At 44.8% G+C, this 15,863-nt stretch overlaps 1 protein-coding gene across 3 annotated transcripts in view; it reads left to right on the top strand.

The window, feature by feature from the left end:
* Positions 1-15,863, top strand: part of ssx2ipa (synovial sarcoma, X breakpoint 2 interacting protein a) — a 114,314-nt gene that overhangs the window by 73,536 nt on the left and 24,915 nt on the right. For all 3 annotated transcript variants that reach the window (XM_070886450.1, XM_070886449.1, XM_070886451.1), the window contains 4 exons: positions 475-626; positions 3,520-3,720; positions 6,339-6,449; positions 14,136-14,271. In XM_070886450.1, the coding sequence (XP_070742551.1) occupies positions 475-626; positions 3,520-3,720; positions 6,339-6,449; positions 14,136-14,271 (600 nt within the window). The remainder of the gene's footprint in view (positions 1-474; positions 627-3,519; positions 3,721-6,338; positions 6,450-14,135; positions 14,272-15,863) is intronic.

Raw genomic sequence — 15,863 nt, 5'->3', positions numbered from 1 at the left:
ATTAACCACCTATTCCCGGGGACTCCAGGATAATCCACGAGGGTTGGCAACCTTCGTGGTTATAGATCTTTCGTTGGCGGTGAGCGTATTAGTTAAGCAGCACCACGCAAGAAGTATGTAGTGTAATGTTGCTGAAGTATGTTTCTTCCCCCTTTTATTTACCAATAAATGTTATAAATGATAGATGTCTGCCTTTTTGAAGACTACAACCACTCAATTTTGTTCAGAGTCTGAGGGCATTAGATGGCACAACTTGATTAGCCATAATGTGATTATAAATAATCAAGCTTCCTTTTTCTATTTGAAGCAACTTTGATCATTAATCCCTAAAAGATTCCAATGCTTCAAAGCTTGACTTTAAATGAAGGTTATTTTTAGATAGTATTAATTCGTTTCAAAACTAATCGCCTTTTGTAAGTGTGTCTGTTAGCTGTTGCACAGGATTGAATCATTTCATTTCTGCTTTTCCGACAGACAGCAAAGAATTTATTTATCACTACACATCCAGATCAAGAATGTCTCCCTGTAATAGCTTCATTGAATCACTGCCTTTATCTGCCAGTCATCATTTAAGTTTGTTTTGCACAAAGGAGAATGTGGAGCAATGCATAGCATACCTCAATCAGGCAAGTCCTTTGTTTGTGAAGCATATAACCACATTCGATTTTATGATGCATACTTTTATTAAGGATTTCGAGGGTCAAATATTGACTCTGTTGTTTTTTGAGTGTGGTCACAATCACTGAGTCCTGTAGCATCTTTGCACTTCTGCATATTTTTCACATTTTTAAAATCTGCCAAAGAAATGGGTTCCTCTCCTCACTTCGCCCCCCCCCCCCCCCCCACCCCGTGCCTTTTTCTCTCGCCTCAATGGGGATTATTTTTAAATCGCTTGTGATTAATGTTGTGACCTTTCTTTACCATAGGTCGCAGCATGTAATTTGTCCTGAATCATAACTTCATGCTAATGTGCACCCTGCCAAAAATTGTAACAAAAATCAAAAAAGGATTGACTTAATAATTAAAAGATGTGTTGCTAATCGTAATCATCATCATAGGCAGTCCCTCGGAATCGAGGAAGACTTGCTTCCACTCTAAAAGTGAGTTCTCAGGTGGCTGAACAGTCCAATACGGGAATTACAGTCTCTGTCACAGGTGGGACAGACAGTGGTTGAGGGAAGGGGTGGGTGGGACTGGTTTGCCGCACGCTCCTTCTGCTGCATGCTCTCGGCGACGAGACTCGAGGTGCTCAACGCCCTCCTGGATGCTCTTCCTCCACTTGGGGCGGTCTTTGAGCCAAGGATTCCCAGGTGCCAATGGGGATGTTGCACTTTATCAGGGAGGCTTTGAGGATGTCCTTGAAATATTTCCTCTGCCCACCTGGGGCTCGCTTGCCGTGTTGCGCTTACTTTGGGAGTCTCGTGTCGGGCATGCCCAACGGAGCTGATCAAGTGTGGTCAGTGTTTCGATGTTGGCCTGAACGAGAACACTGATGTTGGTGCGTCTGTACTCCCAGAGGATTTGCAGGATCTTGCGGAGGCAGCGTTGGTGATACTTCTCCAGCACTTTCAGGTGTCTACTGTATATGGTCCACGTCTGAGTCTTACTGTTGCTAACCGTAAGAAAAGATGTCATTAATAGGGCTGAAGCCTCACAAAATATAAAAAGTACTTTACTGGCTATGATAAAATAAGTTGCGTTAAGGTGGCGTACCATTCAGGAGTACTCATTAAGCACAATGAAACCTAACTGACTGCAAAAGGCTTTCTAGTTTTTTTTAATCCTAATTTTCACTAAATTTAAATGTTCGCACCATTCCAAGAACTGGAAAATACTAGGTTTAATCTAATGGAGTCTGCAGGGCTATGGGAAAAGACTGGAGGAGTGGGACTGATTGGATAGCTCTTTCAAAGAGTTTTCTCAAGTATGATTGGCTGAGTGGACCTCCCTCAGTGCTGTAGGATTCTGTGAAGCTTTGATGTTGTCTGACACTTGCTTTTGCTTCTCCTGAAGCCTGTAGTTTCAATCCTGATCACCATATTTTCTTTTTTTCTCTCTTGCGTAGATAACCAAGCACTGTTAAAAGTAGGGTTTGCAGTTCAGGTAGTTTGAGACAATAGATTACATTACAGATCTTCTATGCGTTCTGCTTTTTAAAATCATTGTGGGAAAATTTGACACTGGCTATGACCGTGCCATTAAGCTTGAGGAGGTCCTTTTTTTGCATCGTCCTATTTTGACTCCCAAGTGTTGTTCTGAATGGAATTGAGGAATTGGAAGCCTCCCATCCAAAGTACATGTTTGCACTTCCAAAGTATCCGAACGCTCGGACTCTGTTCTCAAGAAACACTTCTGATGTGAGTTGCATCTTATCAGGGTAGTGGATGAAGGTTAGTCATCATTTGATGACTCGGATGGGGACATTATAGTGCTGGTTTCTCCAATTAAAGACTGCAGCATTGTTGCAACAGTAAGAGCCACATCAACGGAACTATTCTTGGCACAGCCAAGAGCCAGATCCCACAAGTGCAAACTTCCCCATTATTTGTAAATCGGGGAAGTCAAAATCAAAGCAGCAGTCCTTCTCGGGAAATGTTGCAGTTGGGGTCGAAAGGTCCGGTTGAAGTGAGCAGCAGAGGGAACATAAAAACATAGAAACAGAAAATAGGTGCAGGAATAGGCCATTCGGCCCTTCGAGCCTGCACCACCATTCAATATGATCATGGCTGATCATTCAACCTCAGTACCCCACCCCAGCTTTCGCTCCATATCCCCTGATCCCTTTAGCCATAAGGGCCACATCTAACTCCCTTTTGAATATGTCCAACGAACTGGACTCGACAACTTTCTGTGGCAGAGAATTCCACAGGTTAACAACTCTGTGTGAAGAAGTTTCTCCTCATCTCGGTCCTAAATGGCCTACCCCTTCTCCTTAGACTGTGTCCCCTGGTTCTGGACTTCCCCAACATCAGGAACATTCTTCCTGCATCTAACCTGTCCAGTTCCGTCAGAATTTTATACGTAAACCTTTTGGTGCATTATCTCTCGCTCTGAGCCTACAAGTGGTATTGAATTAACTCCCACTTTGTATCTTATTTAAAGAAAGAATATATCTAGTAATTTTCACTTTGAGTAAGGGTGTATATTGCAGAGGCATTTTGCAGACATTTGAGAACTTGTGGGGGAGTGGGTACTGAAATGTGAAAAGCGAAGTCTAATCTAGTTTTGTGTCTCAACCGTTTTGTCGGCCTTTCTTTTAATAGAAGGCAAAAGTGGAAAGTTCTATCTATTTTTCTCAAACCATGGGGCGTGCTATGATGTGCTGGAGTTGAGAATTTTGTATAAATTGGTGCATTATGTAGCCTTGTCTGGAATGTGATTAATTGACCTGTGCATTTCCTGTTTAACTTGATTTGCAATATTTATTTTCTATCATAGACATATGTAGTCTTCAAATGTACATTTTTCATAAATTTACTGTACTGTAGCTTTTTAAAAAAAAAATCTCCATTATTTTAGGAGCTCACTACGTTGGGTTTTCCATCTTTTTATACTGAGGAGGCACAGAATGTACTGAACGTGGAGGCCATTCTAAATTGCATGAATGATCTGCTTCAACTTCATCGTAAAGGCCTCCGTGCACTCGAAGATATGGAAACGCAGCATCTGAAGTCCAGTAGTGATATGGACCATTTGTACCACAGCCAAGTTAAACTAAAGGTAAAGAGCAGAACACAAGTAACCCATCTTCATCTTTGCTTTGGTGCTGCTACAGTCATTATATTGCAGGTGGCAGAAGAATAATTGAGGAAAACTGAAATGTGTGCTTTGAGTATGATCTTTATTCAATAAACTGAGAGTATCCTCCCATGTGTAAGTCTCACCAGGTGTTCTTTTCTTTCAAAACCTGGCATACTTGGGCACTACTCTGTTCTATGCTGTCTGATGCTCCTCATCCATCGGTGGCAGAGCCCTCCGACCATGATTCTTCACACTGGAAGTCACTCTCCGGGCCCCCTCTCCCTGAGCCCCCTCTCCCTTATTCCATCTCTCTTCAACTTAAAAAAAACATCCTTATCGACATGCTTTTGATCACCTGCCCTAACTCCTACCATTTTCCATTTCACTTTTCAACTTGAGATGTTTATATTACTTCCGTTGTGTAAAACAACTTGCATTTATATACTACCTTTAACATAGTAAAACCTTCCAAGGAACTTCACAGGAGCAATCATTATACAACATTCGATACCAAGCCACAGAGATATTGGGAAAGGTCAGAGGTAGGTTGTAAGGAGGGGGGAGAGAGGTAGCGAGACGGAGAAGTTTGGAGTACGAATTCCAGAGCTTCGAGCTTTGGCAGTTGAAGGCATGGCCACCAATGGCGGAGTGATGGAAATCAGGGATGCGCAAGAGGCCATATGTACCCTGCAGGGAATATCGGAGGTGGCTATTAATTCTGAGGGATATTGATCCTATAACTTTTTTGCTACAACTGTTTAAATTTAAATTTGGCTTCTCCAACATGAATTCTATGCACCAACATATCAGCTGTCTGAGTAATCCATCTGGGCATTGGATTTGTTGAGATTAGTTCTCGTGTTTAGATCTCCTATACTGTACTATTAATATTATACTATTAATTAGGGATCTTTGGAAGACTTGCCTCTAGGCTTGCCTGTCTGTGGGACATTGACCAAGTTGGATTTCTGCGATAAATTTTTCCCCCAAAAAGGCAAAAGAATGCATTGAGAGGCACAGCTATTCAAGCTTCTGCAGAACAAGTAAAAAGGAACATATTAAAATGAAACTTATATTTCAGTGTTTCTCCTTCATTTACCCTCTTCCCCAAGGAAGTTAGCAGCTGCCCCATGTCACATGACTGAAATCAGGAACTCGCATTGTAGTGAATTTCAGGTGCCGACCTGTTCATGACTCAGTTGCAGCATTTCTGAGAGTTGCATTCAATGTACTAGCGAATGACAACCACTAGCTTAATCAATGCATCGCATTCAAACTTCTAAACGCAAGTATTTCAGGCCCTAGAGTTGCAAAGAGCTGCAGATGAATCGTATGACAGTGCTATCCTCTAAGCTGTTCGAGTGGTCATGCGCAATGTTCCCTATAAACTGCGCTTCATTCTGTGCAGCATGTTTCTTTTATTGTGTGGTCCCTTTAAATTTCTGCGCATGCGCGGTACTTACAATGGGCAAGCCGGTGAGCCACCTGCGCGGGATCTTTTCTAGTACTGCGCTATTGTGCAGCTTAGAGGCAACATTGGTCATTTGGTACAATAATGTCTCAGTCTGTAATCTACCTTCACTGCTCAATTAGTTTGTATTTTGACGGTTCCATTTTGTGGACATGTATACATTACTTAATGCAAGTTCTAATTTGATTTGAATAGCTTGAAGTTTGTCCGTCCGTCCTTCTTGCCTACCTGCCCGTGTATCTTCAAAAATATATTTTTCTAATCTTCATGTGCTATTCTGATGGGAATCTAACCACTGGTGATGCATACCTGAAATTTAGCTCTGTTACCCAAAAAAATAATATATTAAAGTTGGAAGTTGGAAGAGAATTGGAATTTCCTGCAACATTGATGATGATCAGTGGCAAATTAATGGCGCAATGTATGGGATGGAGGACATCAGTGATGTGGAGAGACTGGAGAAGCTGGGGTGGTTCTCCTTGGAGCAGAGAGGGTGGAGAGGAGATTTGATAGGAGTGTTGAAAATCATGAATAGTTTCGATAAAGCAAGTAAGGAGAACCTATTTCCAGTGGCAGGAGGCTCGGTATCCGGAGGACACAGATTTAAGGTGATTGGCAAGAGAACCAGAGGGGGAGATGAGGAGGAATGTTTAGCGCAGCGAGTTATGATCTGGAATGCACTGCCTGAAAGCATGGTGGAAGCAGATTTAATTATAACTTTCAAAAGAGAATTGGATAAATACTTGCAGGGGAAAGATTTTCAGGGCTGTGGGGATGGGGCTGGGGATAGCTCTTTCGAAGAACTGGCGCAGGCACGACGGGCCAGATAGCTGCCTCCTGAGCTGTATCATTCTAAGATTCCCTTGCATGGTCTTGCGCCAGTGCTATTATTCTTCTGGCTTCCAAGCAAGGGGTGACCTCTTTGATTTTCACTTTCCCCTTCCCCTGCTCTCCACTTGAACAGGATATGTGTGGAATACAGCATGGGAATTTTCAGATGCAAAAACCATGAATTACATTTCATGGTGCACACGTGGTGGGAAAATCAGCATGCTATGCCATCAGTATGACTTTTAACATTGGAGATGATTGTCGGGCTTACAGTAACATGATTAAATCTTTTTAGGATCAACTAGAGTTATCTCGTCGGGAAGCTGTATCCCTTCAGGAAAAGGACAGACAGCTGCAATTGAAGAACAGAAGTTTGCACAACTTACTGAAGAACGAAAAGGAGGAGGTAAAGACTCTGGAATGTCTGTTTCCAAGTAACACTAAGTACCTTCAATCCCTGATCATTTTGTTCTTGCATTAGTTAAGAATGCCTCAATTTGAGTCGGGAAAATCAATCCTTAGCAACTCAGCTGGCTCACTTTTTTGTTTAATTCACAAATATTTCTAACAAGGATTCTACATTTTATTTTAGGGAATGGTTCACACTAGATGTGAACATTGCTGTGAAATTGATGTCAGTGGTAAAAGTCCATTTTGAGATGGTCCCGCTTATTTTAAAAAAAAATTCTTGCCTGTTTTAAAAGTTTAGATTTCCTTGATTTAACAGTACAGTAAGTGCAGTAGTAGGTTACTCCCCTGGCACTGCTCCATGGGCACCGCCAGCCCCCTCATCCTAGGACGGCCAACTCGGAGCCCGCCTCGGCAGTGACCCCGGAGTCTCGGCGGCCCAATCTGTGGAGGGGAAAGCAGCTGGATGTAGTTTCCTGGGGAGTCGGTAAGGCCCTGAGGTCGGCGAGTCGGGAGTTCGGACTTGCTCGGCCTGGGAAATCAGCGGGAGAACGCACCGACTGCACCATCCCTTCGACCAGGGCTAGAGGTGGGACTTTTAATCAACTTGAGTAACTTTTTAAACAATTTGGGAAAACTTTTAAACCACTTGGAGAATTTCTCCTTTGAAACATCTGGAGAAGTTTTAAGAAACTTTGGAAAACTTGGGAAGAAACTTTTAAAACATCCCTTGGAACTCCAGCGGACAGCTGACCTTCCTAATGCCTGCCCCCAACCAACCCTCCGACCACCTACCACCAAGGGCGCTACTCAGCGTCGAGCTTGCGGCCAACATCTCGCCGTATGCAGTTAGGCTCATACAGCAGTGCCAGGTCTCCAGTTGTCTTTGACCCCCCTTGCCACTGGACCAACTTGTTCAGCTAAGCCCGTGTGATTGCTGGTGTGCAGCGCCCACCCCACATTAAAAGAACTCATGTACAGGCATCTTCCACTCCGTTAACATGAAGTTTGGGACCTGGAACATCAGGATCCTCATGGACAATCGCAACAGCAACAGGTCGGAACACCGCACCGCCATAGTTGCCCGGGAACTTAGACGCTTTGATATCGACATCGCCGCCCTAAGCGACACCCAGCGGGCAGGAGAAGGCCAACTCGAGGAACAAGGTGGAGGTTACACCTTTTTCTGGAAAGGAAAACCAGAGGAAGAACGCCGCCTCCACGGAGTCAGCTTTGCCATCAAACATGAGCTGGTCGACTGCCTCAAAGACTCCCCCTGCAGGGTTAACGAATGCCTCATGACTCTTTGTCTCGCCCTGTCCCGGAACCAATGCGCCACAGTCATCATTGCATACGCCCCAACACTCGATGCAACAGGTGAGACTAAAGAGGGTTTTTATTGCAAACTCAAGACATCCCTGTCCCACGTCCTCACGGGCGACAAATTGATCCTCGTAGGTGACTTCAACGCCAGGGTCGGCAAAGACACAGCCCTCTGGGGAGGTGTGATTGGTACAGAGGAGGTAGGGATAGCCAACTCCAGCGGTACCCTACTCCTGACAAAATGTCTAGAACATGAACTCCTCAACACTAACACCCTATTCCGCCAGAGGGACAAATACAAGGCATCGTGGCAACACCCTCGCTCCAAACACTGGCACCTGCTCGACTATGTCATCATCCAAGCCAGGGATTGCAAGGATGTGCGCATCACCGTGACGGGAGCTGATGACTGCTGGACGGACCACCATCTAATCCGATCCATCATCGACATTAACATAGCCCCAAAGCAGAGGGGAAAGCAGAAGCACTGCTGCAAAAAAGTTAATGCCGGGGCACTTAAAGACCCAGCTGAGAGCCCGATATAGCCAACACCTCACAGCTAACCTGGCGTGCCTTGATGATCCTGAGCGCCCACAGCGCTTGGTCTGCCCTCCGGGCCTCTATAACCAGTGCCTATGAAGAGACACTTGGTCACTCAGCCAGCAAACATCAGGACTGGTTTGATGAAAATGATCAGGAGATCCAAAAACTAATAGATCGCAAACGCAGACCATTTCTGAGCCTAAAGCAACAACCCAACTCGGGAGCAGCAAAGCAACATTACAGGCGGCTCACGGCTGAAGTCCAAAAAAAAACCCGGGACCTAAAGAACAGATGGTGGATTGAGAAAGCTCAGGAGATACAACGAACGGCCGACAGCCATGATATGCGAGAATTCTTCATCGCAGTCAAGGCCACCTACAGTCCAAACTCCCAAGGCCCACCCCACTGCCGGCCAAGAACGGGGAAACACTCATCAAGGACACCGAGGCAGTCAGGACCCACTGGAAGGAGCACTTCGAAGATCTCCTCAATCGAGACTTTGCCTTTGACTTGAATGTTCTCAACTCCATCCCGCAGCATGCTACCCACCACCACCTCAGTGAAACCCCAACACTGCACGAGGTAGAAAAAGCCATAAAACAGCTCAAGAATAATAAGGCTACGGGAGCGGATGGAATCCCTGCTGAAGCGCTAAAGTATGGCTGAGAGGCGCTGTTGGCGCGGATACATGACCTCATCTCTCTCATCTGGAGGGAGGAGAGCATGCTGGGAGATCTGAGATGCAGTGATCGTGACCAACTTTTTAAAAAATGGTCACGATCCGACTGCTGCAACTACAGGGCAATCTCCCTGCTATCAGCCACTGGGAAAGTTGTCACTCGAGTTCTCCTCAACCGTCTTCTCCCTGTGGCCGAGGAGCTCCTCCCGGAATCACAGTGTGGATTTCGTCCCCTACGGGGCACACCGGACATGATCTTTGCAGCGCGACAGCTGCAGGAAAAATGCAGGGAGCAGCGCCAGCCCTTAAACATTGCCTTTTTCGACATTCCAAAGGCCTTTTGATACTGTCAACCATGAGGGTTTATGGAGCATCCTCCTCTGTTTCGGAAGCCCCCAATAGTTTGTCAACATCCTTCGCCTGCTCCATGACGACATGCCGTGATCCTTACCAACGGATCCATTACAGGCCCAATCCATGTCCGGACCGGGGTCAAACGGGCATCATTGCCCCAACCCTCTTCTCAATCTTCCTCGCTGCCATGCTCCTCCTCACAGTCAACAAGCTCCCCGCTGGAGTGGAACTAAATTACAGAACCAGTGGGAAGCTGTTTAACCTTCGCTACCTCCAGGCCAGGTCCAAGATCACCCCAACCTCTGTCGTTGAGCTACAGTATTCGGACGACGCCTGTGTCTGCGCACATTCTGAGGCTGAACTCCAGGATATAGTCGATATATTTACTGAGGCATATGAAAACATGGGACTTGCGCTAAACATCTGTAAGACAAAGATCCGCCACCAGCCTATTCTCTCCGCACAGCACTGCCCCCCAGTCATCAAGATCCACGGCGCGGCCCTCGACAATGTGGACCATTTCCCATACCTCGGGAGCCTCCTATCAACAAAGGCAGACATTGATGCGGAGATTCAACACCGCCTCCAGTGCGCCAGTGCAGCCTTCGGCCCCCTGAGGAAAAGAGTGTTCGAAGACCAGGACCTGAAATCTACCACCAAAGCTCATGGTCTACAGGGCTGTAGTAATACCCGCCCTCCTGTATGGCTGAGGCATGGACGATGTACACAAGTCACTGGAGATATATCACCAACGATGTCTCTGCAGTGATCCTGCAAATCCCCTGGGAGGACAGACGCACCAACATTAGTGTTCGCGACCGCACCAATATTAGTGTCCTCGACCAAGCCAACATCCCCAGCATTGAAGCACTGACCACACTCGATCAGCTCCGTTGGACAGGCCACATTGTCCACATGCCAGACACGAGACTCCCAAAGCAAGTGCTCTACTTGGAACTCCTTCATGGCAAACGAGCCAAAGGTAGGCAGCGGAAATGTTACAAGGGCACCCTCAAAGTCTCCCTGATAAAGTGCGACATCCCCACTGACACCTGGGAGACCCTGGCCATAGACCGCCCTAACTGGAGGAAGTGCATCCGGGAGGGCGCTGAGCACCTCGAGTCTCATTGCCGAGAGCATGCAGAAACCAAGTGCAGGCAGCGGAAGGAGCATGAGGCAAACCAGTCCCACCCTCCCTTTCCCTCAACGACTATCTGTCCCACCTGTGAGTCTGTGGCTCTCTATTTGAACTATTCAGCCACCAGAGAACTCGCCTTCAGGAGTGGAAGCAAGTCTTCCTCGATTCTGAGAGACTGCCAATGATGATGAGTACATTGCAGTACTGAGCAAGTGCTGTGTTGTCAGAGGTGAGGAGATAAATTGCAGCCCTATCTGAACATAAGAACATAAGAATTAGGAACAGGAGTAGGCCATCTAGACCCTTGAGCCTGTTCCACCATTCAACAAGATCATGGCTGATCTGGCCGTGGACTCAGCTCCACTTACCCGCCCGCTCCCCGTAACCCTTAATTCCCTTATTGGTTAAAAATCTATCTGTGACTTGAATACATTCAATGAGCTAGCCTCAACTGCTTCCTTGGGCAGAGAATTTCACAGATTCACAACCCTCTGGGAGAAGAAATTCCTTCTCAACTCGGTTTTAAATTGGCTCCCCCATATTTTGAGGCTGTGCCCCCTAGTTCTAGTCTCCCCTACCAGTGGAAACAACCTCTCTGCCTCTATCTTATCTATCCCTTTCATTATTTTAAATGTTTCTATAAGATCACCCCTTATCCTTCTGAACTCCTCTAACGAGTAAAGACCCAGTCTACTCAATCTATCGTCATAAGGTAACCCCCTCATCTTCGGAATCAGTCTAGTGAATCGTCTCTGTACCCCCTCCAAAGCTAGTATATCCTTCCTTAAGTAAGGTGACCAAAACTGCACGCAGTACTCCAGGTGCAGCCTCACCAATACCCTGTACAGTTGCAGCAGGACCTCCCTGCTTTTGTACTCCATTCCTCTCGCAATGAAGGCCAACATTCCATTCGCCTTCCTGATTACCTGCTGCACCTGCAAACTAACTTTTTGGGATTCATGCACAAGGACCCCCAGGTCCCTCTGCACCTCAGCATGTTGTAATTTCTCCCCATTCAAATAATATTCCCTTTTACTGTTTTTTTTTTCCCCAAGGTGGATGACCTCACATTTTCCGACATTGTATTCCATCTGCCAAACCTTAGCCCATTCGCTTAACCTATCCAAATCTCTTTGCAGCCTCGCCGTGTCCTCTACACAACCCGCTTTCCCACTAATCTTTGTGTCATCTTCAAATTTTGTTACGCTACACTCTGTCCCCTCTTCCAGGTCATCTATGTATATTGTAAACAGTTGTGGTCCCAGCACCGATCCCTGTGGCACACCACTTACCACCGATTTCCAACCCGAAAAGGACCCATTTATCCCGACTCTGCTTTCTGTTCGCCAGTCAATTCTCTATCCATGCTAATACATTTCCTCTGACTCCGCATACCCCTATCTTCTGCAGTAACCTTTTGTGTGGCACCTTATCGAATGCCTTTTGGAAATCTAAATACACCACATCTATCGGTACACCTCTATCCACCATGCTCGTTATATCCTCAAAGAATTCCAGTAAATTAGTTAAACATGATTTCCACTTTATGAATCCATGTTGCGTCTGCTTGATTGCACTATTCCTATCTAGATGTCCCACTATTTCTTCCTTAATGATAGTTTCAAGCATTTTATCCCACTACAGATGTTAAACTAACCGGCCTATAGTTACCTGCCTTTTGTCTGCCCCCTTTTTTAAACAGAGGCGTTACATTAGCTGCTTTCCAATCCGCTGGTACCTCCCCAGAGTCCAGAGAATTTTGGTAGATTATAACGAATGCATCTGCTATAACTTCCGCCATCTCTTTTAATACCCTGGGATGCATTTCATCAGGACCAGGGGACTTGTCTACCTTGAGTCCCATTAGCCTGTCCAGCACTACCCCGCTAGTGATAGCGATTGTCTTAAGGTCCTCCCTTCCCACATTCCTGTGACCAGCAATTTTTGGCATGGTTTTTGTGTCTTCCATTGTGAAGACCGAAGCAAAATAATTGTTTAAGGTCTCAGCCATTTCCACATTTTCCATTATTAAATCTCCCTTCTCATCTTCTAAGGGACCAACATTTACTTTAGTCACTCTTTTCTATTTTATATATCTGTAAAAGCTTTTACTATCCGTTTTTATGTTTTGCGCAAGTTTACCTTCGTAATCTATCTTTCCTTTCTTTATTACTTTTTTAGTCATTCTTTGCTGTTGTTTAAAATTTTCCCAATCTTCTAGTTTCCCACGAACCTTGGCCACCTTATACACATTGGTCTTTAATTTGATACGCTCCTTTATTTCCTTGGTTATCCCCGGCTGGTTATCCCTTCTCTTACCGCCCTTTTTCACTGGAATATATTTTTGTTGCGCACTATGAAAGAGCTCCTTAAAAGTCCTCCACTGTTCCTCAATTGTGCCACCGTTTAGTTTGTGTTTCCTGTCTACTTTAGCCAACTCTGCCCTCATCCCACTGTAGTCCCCTTTGTTTAAGCATTGTATGCTTGTTTCTGACACAACTTCCTCACCCTCAATCTGTATTACAAATTCAACCTGCTACGGTGGATGTCAAAGCTCCCATGTTGCTATTTGAAGAAGAATCAGGAATTCTCCTAGTCTCCTGACCAACATTGTCCATCAAATAGATGATCTGGTCACTTTATCATTTGCTACTTGTGAATCTTGCTGTGCACAAGTTGTTACTGTTTATGCTTATACAGCAATGACTGCACGGTTTAAAATAAATACATAAATAAGCCATTGGTTGTGAAATATTTCAGAGGATATAATGAAATGCTAGAAAAGTGCAATTTCTCCCTCTCCTCTTGGTTTCTGCTTTCTTAGCGGTTTCTTGCTCTGTCTTTGTGTTCCACTCGCTCCTGTTCTCCTTTCTTTCTCTCTTTCTCTCCTTTCTTTCTTTCTTTCTCTCTCTCTCTCTCTCTCTCTCTCTCTCTCTCTCTCTCTCTCTCTCTCTCTCTCTCTCTCTCTCTTTCCTGCACGCACACTTGTAAATGAGGAGGTGTTACAGTCCCACTTATTGACAGCATTTCTTGTCTTGATGACTAACTACCCTATAAAATGAAGGTTACACACTTCAGTATTAATTCTGTAAACCTAAAACTCAACCAGGGCATTTGCAAATTTTGAACTGATTTTTATTTTGAGGCCCTTCCTACCTCGTGCACAGTGCAATTCTTCTGAGACTCAACCAGCTGCCTTGCAATTCCACCTTAGTTGGAAAGTTTTCATTGGAATGCCGGATTACTGGGAGAATATGGAATGAATTTTGTAGTATCCTTAAAAATCTATAAGATATTTGCATGAAATTCAAGTGCCCTGACGTCAAAGATTCAATGGAATAAAAATGTGCTGCCCTGGTTAGAGATTGCATTGGACCCTGTGTTTTTTAATCTGATTGAGGAATGAATGGGGTAAAATATCACATTCCATACTCTGACTCCCTTCAGTTACATGCCATCTTTTAATCTCGCGTACTTTGTGGATTTTGTGTTTGGCTGCCCAAAGATTAAAGCTCCGTGATCGTACAGTATCCTGGATGTTGTGCTGCACTGATTGTTTATCAAAAGATATTTTATAGGACCCTGTAACAATTCTTTCTCTCTTTCTGATTACTGTTTTAAATTGCTCTGATTTTGTTTCTCTCTAGGTACAGAAATTGCAAAATATAATAGCAAGTCGCGCTACCCAGTACAACCATGACCTGAAGAGGAAGGAGAGAGAATACAATAAACTGAGAGAACGCTTACACCAGCTCGTAATGGATAAGAAAGATAAAAAGCTGTGTAAGTATTTCTGGGATCTCGGTCATTAAGAGGAGGGGGTGCATTTTTTATAAACTTGAATAAAATGATAGCTTAAGTTGGGGTAATTGGGCCCAACATTTCAGTTTTTCACCAAATGGATCAACTCCATGTATTTGCATGTGCAATGGCCCTGGGACACCTGTGGGACTTGATAGCTACCAAGTTACTTCATTTTTAAGCAGTGGCACTATAATAACCACAAAATATTCCCTTCGGCTAGTGTGTAACAATCAGTGCTAGAATAGTGTCACGATTGCAATACTCTAACCTGGATTGTGTACAACTAATTTGAAAACGCTCTTTCACATGGAGATCAAACTAGGAAACCCAGTAAGCGATGTGTTAGTCCTTGGAGAAAATCTGAGATCGATAGATTTTTGTTCGCCAAAGGTATTAAGGGATATGGGGCAAAGGTGGGTATATGGAGCTAGGTCGCAGATCAGCCGTGATCTCATTGAATGGCGGAACAGGCTCAAGGGGCTAAATGGCTACCCTCCAGTTCCTATGTTTTACTGGACATCACATTATTGGTCTTGGTTGGCCAGTGTAGTAAGAACAAGACCAAAGACTTGAAGTCTCCCTCTCGAGCCACTTTTGTACCCCCTTGTGGTGTTAGAAGTGTGATTTGTTAGAGGAGGGATCGCCAGGAGAAATGTTGAACTAAATTGAAGGGATGGGTATGTGAAGAATGTGAAATTGGTGCCTTTTTCAACAGATCAACATTCAGTCGGCTGGTCAGTATATTCTTGTCACCGTTCTGCTATCACAGTGGTGCAATAAAAGTATTCAAATCCAATTTATCATGTTGGCACTTACTGCCACCTACTGGCAATTTAAGGTCATGCACACAGAAGGAATAATTTGGTGAGCATTTCCGCCGGAGTTTTCGAAATACCGCTAGGGAGCGGACCGCAATAAAAAAACGCTACTGTACCGCCCAAGTTTGGTCACAGCGGTGACCCGTAGGTGAGTGGAAAAAAATCTGCCCCCGAGAAACCAGCCGAAGCTGGGCGGTAGGTATGAAACCTTGTGATAAAGGGAAGTTAAAGTTTTTGTTAAATTCTTTTACAGCGATTCAGTGGAAAAGGGTCCTGAGTGTTTTCCATTTTCTTTTGTTTTTTGGAAAAATATATATAATTTTTTCCCCCCTCCCTAGGCCTAACCCGCAGCCTCGGACTAAATTTGAGTAAGTACTGCCCAATTTGACCAGGATCGCGTTTTCCGCCAAGAATCCACGTGCAAGATCGATTTTTCCCGCCAGGTGGACTTTTTCCCCCATTTTTTTGATAAATTTTCCGCCGGCCTTAATTTAATAACCGTAGCAGTTTTTGGGCGGTATACCGACGGTGGTGGTTTTCCACCAAATTCTAGCCCTTAGCCTTTAAAACATCTAGTTCTGTAAGATTAATGGGACCATTTTAATTTAAAGCCATAGTGTAAAACGGGTGATATGGGATCAGCCGCCCATTGTACTCCTCTCCTGATTTACATCTCTCTCATTACCAGACCTCCAATATTGTCCCAAAATGCAGCAAGTCATGGGCCAAGGGTTCCAGCCCTCCAAGAGGCTA

Source organism: Pristiophorus japonicus, chromosome 8 (assembly GCF_044704955.1).
Source record: "Pristiophorus japonicus isolate sPriJap1 chromosome 8, sPriJap1.hap1, whole genome shotgun sequence".
NCBI lineage: Eukaryota > Metazoa > Chordata > Chondrichthyes > Pristiophoridae > Pristiophorus > Pristiophorus japonicus.
This window is presented reverse-complemented; position numbering and strand designations above follow the sequence as displayed.